The following is a 4,164-nucleotide window of genomic DNA, read 5'->3' as shown; positions in this document are numbered from 1 at the left end:
ATGAACCTGGCTGCACAGAGGAGCTTATGATACAGAGAACACTGACTAACACTGACGGTGAGCGGCAGTGCCAGTTACAGAGGGAAATGCAGTGCTGCCACCTATAGTAGTCTTAGATGAATGAAGAATTGTTAGAAATCCATTAACATCGAGTACAGCATATGCACATATATACAGCAGCAAAACAAGAATTCACTTTGTGATTCCTAGCCGACGCCCCAAAAATGAACTTGTCTTTTAGGTTATTAACCCAATGGCAGCTTGATTTATCTTAGAAAATGCAGGAATAATTAACTCAGCTATGGCACCTTGATCTATAGGCACACTGGTTTGCAGTCAGAAGAATTCAAGTCCTTCATTTTCCCAGAATACATTTTTTGAGTGAAAACAGCAACAAGCTGAACTTCTATACAAATACATAAAAGAAATTAGCAATTTTATCTTAATACAATGCGGTTTTCTGAAACCCTGACGGACCAGGTCCTCAAGGTGTTGACCCCACTTGCCCTGTAATATCCGTGATACAGGAAGGGCTTCTAAGACTTGTCCGTGTGATTCAGGTGCACGACAGGCTTTCCCCATATTTTAGTCCGATCAAATACTAGTTTAATATAATACAACTGGCACACACACACACACACACACACACACACACACACACACAAGCTAGGACAAAATTTGACCTGTTATGACAGTGACCTTACGTGACCTTAAAGTTTGACATAAGTGGTAACTTTTATACTGATCTTCATTTAATTCTGATCCATACATCCTTAGATTAAAATATGCCCTGTAAAAGAAAGTTTTGTGTCTGACTCAGATGGCTGTACGGATTAATTTGACTGATGTCAATTCAGTTTTTTGGACAGACACTACATTTTCAAATGGTTCAAACAAACTAAAAGGCCTGTGATGCTAACTTCCAAACAGTATTAACTGCTATTAACTTAGTTCATTTGGTGTTTTACCCCCACATAACCTGGCCGTGTTGATGTTAACTATACCTGGACAGTGGTTTCAAAAGTTAGGTCTGGGGGACCCCCAGGGGTCTTTGAGAGGGTTCCAGTAAGTCCCCATCCATAGGAAACACAAAGACATTGACTATTTTGATTATAGGTTTCATACACTTCCTGTAATGGGTTTGTCCAGCATGCCACCTAAATAATATATATTTTACTCAAAACCATCTTCAACCAAAGACTCCTACCCCCAAGCTGTTCATGCAGGGGACCATCAAACGTGTTAATTTATCCCAACTCTTTTGCAGATTGGACATCAGGGGACTGGGAGGATACTGAGGTCCCTCTGGACTCACTAACTGAAACTAGACTCACATTTCTATTCTTTACCATAACACACTGCAACTTTAGCAGAGTGCAGTATACATTTTTTTGTTCATATAATTTATAGTAACCCCCATTTTGCACACTATATACATGTACGTTTAAAGGGCATACTTTCAACGATTATTAGTACTTGCGTTTTTGATTGATATTTGATTGATTCCCTGCACTATTCTTTGTTCAGTGGTTTTTATTTTTGTACTTCTGCTGTCACACGTGGATTTCCCCTCGGGAATACATTAAATATCTATCTATATGTAAGATTTATATGTCTAATGTAAATCTAGCCATCTATACCCACACCCATGTGTGGTGTAACGTTGGACATGTTCACCAGTAAGCTAAGGTTGGTTGTAATAAACTCACGATGCCTGAGCCACTTGTAGTTTGTTGAAATTAAACAGAATGGTAACATAATTCTGACCACAATCAACCAACAAACACAATGTCACCAGAATCCGTTGAGATTTGGAGTGGAAGCCCAGCTGATAAGCTCGGGGATGCTAATACCGCTAATTGAGCTAGTAGCGGCAGTGTGGGGTTGACCGACAGTTAGCATGTTAGCCGAGCTAACAGCAACTTCATTGTAACGTTACCGTGGATGGGAACTCGATATCCATTCATCACCCGCTTTTAAAAATAAAGCGTTAGCATCTCCGAACAACGGCACCACAAAATATGTGAAGTTAATCTGTGTACCCGAGCAAAGAGCGGGATCCGCTGAATGACAGTTAGCTTGCTAACTAGCAACGGTTTGTGCCTGTTGAGAGCACACAGCCATGATGCCTTACTAGGATTCGTTGCCAGATAGTGATCCATGTTGAGGTCTGGCAATACAATGAGTGGGTTCACAACACATGCCCTTCTTAGCAGATAACGGGAAGCCGTTAAATAAGCCGGCCACTTCTATAATGTCTTCAACAGATAGGGGATGTATGGGTAACTACATTGAGAATTAAAGTATTTAAAACGGACAAAGATAGCTATGTAACTCAGCTACTACCAATTACGCCTGCGCGGATCACTATTTGACATATTTTCGGTTACCCTACAGGCCCTTGCAGCCAGGCAGGCCAGCAAGCCGTCCACAGCTCGAAACAAACAAAGGATACTCAAAGTTAACATCTTGGACTGGTAGTCAAACGCGACCACCTCTCCTTGTAGACGTTGGCCCAAGCAGGTGAGGCAAGAGACATGGCTCCCGACGCTGAAATACTCCCCCGGTCCAGGAGCCGCCATCTTCTCCGCCAGGAAACCGGAGCGGCTGCCTTACGTAAAACGACGTGATGTCGTATGGAGACGAAGCCTGGGCGTGTCGAAGTACGTCGCGTGATGGTCATTTATTCTACGACGAATTATATATATATATATATATATATATCCTACTATTAAAAAATCTACAAACCCCAAAATCTTAAAAATTCTTGAAAAAAGGAGAAAAAAAAGAAAAATCAAAGACATTGTAATTGCCTTAACTGCTGAATCACTTTTTTTTAAAATTATTTTTCTTCTTAAAATAATTTATTTACCAATTAACCCCTGGTATAAAGGTCTATTACTACCCTAGCTCTGGGGAGTTATTCCCCAGAGTCCTTATGTTCTTTTCCGCCCAGCATTTTTCCTTTGATTAGGGAGGCTCCAAAATCCTGGTTGCAGCTGTTGCCGTGGTCCTGCTACACGTCCTGCGAGGCCCTGCTACGTCCTGCTGTGCGCTGTAATGCCGTGCACTACTACAAACTACGATTTCTAGTCACTGTTCCATTATATTTTATTGTGACTGTTATTGCCACTATTCATTACACCCCCAACCGGCCCTATCAGACTCCGCCTACCAAGAGCCTGGGTCTTCCTAAAAGGAAGTTTTTCCTCACCACTGTCGCACTGCTTGCTCTTGGGGGAATTACTAGAATTGTTTGGGACCTTGTAAATTATAGTGTGTCTCCTAGACCTACTCTGTAGTGTCCTGAGATAACTCTTCTTATGAATGTAAACTATAAATAAAATTGAACTGAACTGAATTATTGATATTTCTCATTGCACTTGTTTTGTAATAAATAATTTGAAAAAGACACAACAAAAACAACAAATTATATTTACTATTAAAATAACTATATGTAACTTTTAAATGTTTCTGAGACCGTGTGATTTGTCATCTGATGACCTAAATAAATGACCCGTATAACAGCAAACAAGACTAACAGTAAAAAAAACAACGCTATTTTTATATGGTTTTTATCAATGCATTTACCTGGTCTGATTTGTCCAGCAAAGTCACAAAATGATTTATTTTCACATTCTGATGGGTCACAGATTTTGCCATAACATACATGCTGTCATATATGTACTATGTCTATTTATAAAAAAACTTCACAATGCGCTGTGGTTGTATGTCAGTAGCCAACATTAAATTAGGCTATGTCCCCCTTTCATTAAGCCCCCGCTTTTTTTTTCTGTTTCATTCCATGTTTGTTAGCATACTATTTTCTTTTCCCTTGTCCTCCTGTAAAGAGTCTTTGCTTCATGAACTGTGCTATGCAACACTTGAAATGCAACAATCTGTAACCTGTTCTCTTATTGTAAATGAATGATTCTCTGAGTGAGTCTGAGCAAAATATTTATTGCAACTATATGACCTCCTGGTAGCGCTAACTAATATAATACAGTGGTATACTCAGTAATATACAGTGGGCAATAGAGTAGGGTTGCACGATATTGACAAAATGTGTAATTGCCATATCGATTATGAATATTGTGATATCAATATAAATTTCGATACTTTAACTAACATGTAAAATCACAAAAGTTACGGGAAAACGCATCA

The 4,164-nt window shown here is 39.6% G+C and overlaps 1 protein-coding gene across 2 annotated transcripts in view; it reads right to left on the bottom strand.

The window, feature by feature from the left end:
• The window catches only part of lsm12b (LSM12 homolog b), an 8,533-nt gene extending 5,863 nt beyond the window's left edge, over positions 1-2,670 (bottom strand). For both annotated transcript variants that reach the window (XM_032502307.1, XM_032502306.1), the window contains exon 1: positions 2,456-2,670. In XM_032502307.1, the coding sequence (XP_032358198.1) occupies positions 2,456-2,582 (127 nt within the window). In that variant the 5' untranslated portion in view covers positions 2,583-2,670. The remainder of the gene's footprint in view (positions 1-2,455) is intronic.
• Positions 2,671-4,164: the final 1,494 nt, after the last annotated feature.

This window comes from Etheostoma spectabile, chromosome 21, assembly GCF_008692095.1.
Source record: "Etheostoma spectabile isolate EspeVRDwgs_2016 chromosome 21, UIUC_Espe_1.0, whole genome shotgun sequence".
Lineage (NCBI taxonomy): Eukaryota > Metazoa > Chordata > Actinopteri > Perciformes > Percidae > Etheostoma > Etheostoma spectabile.
This window is presented reverse-complemented; position numbering and strand designations above follow the sequence as displayed.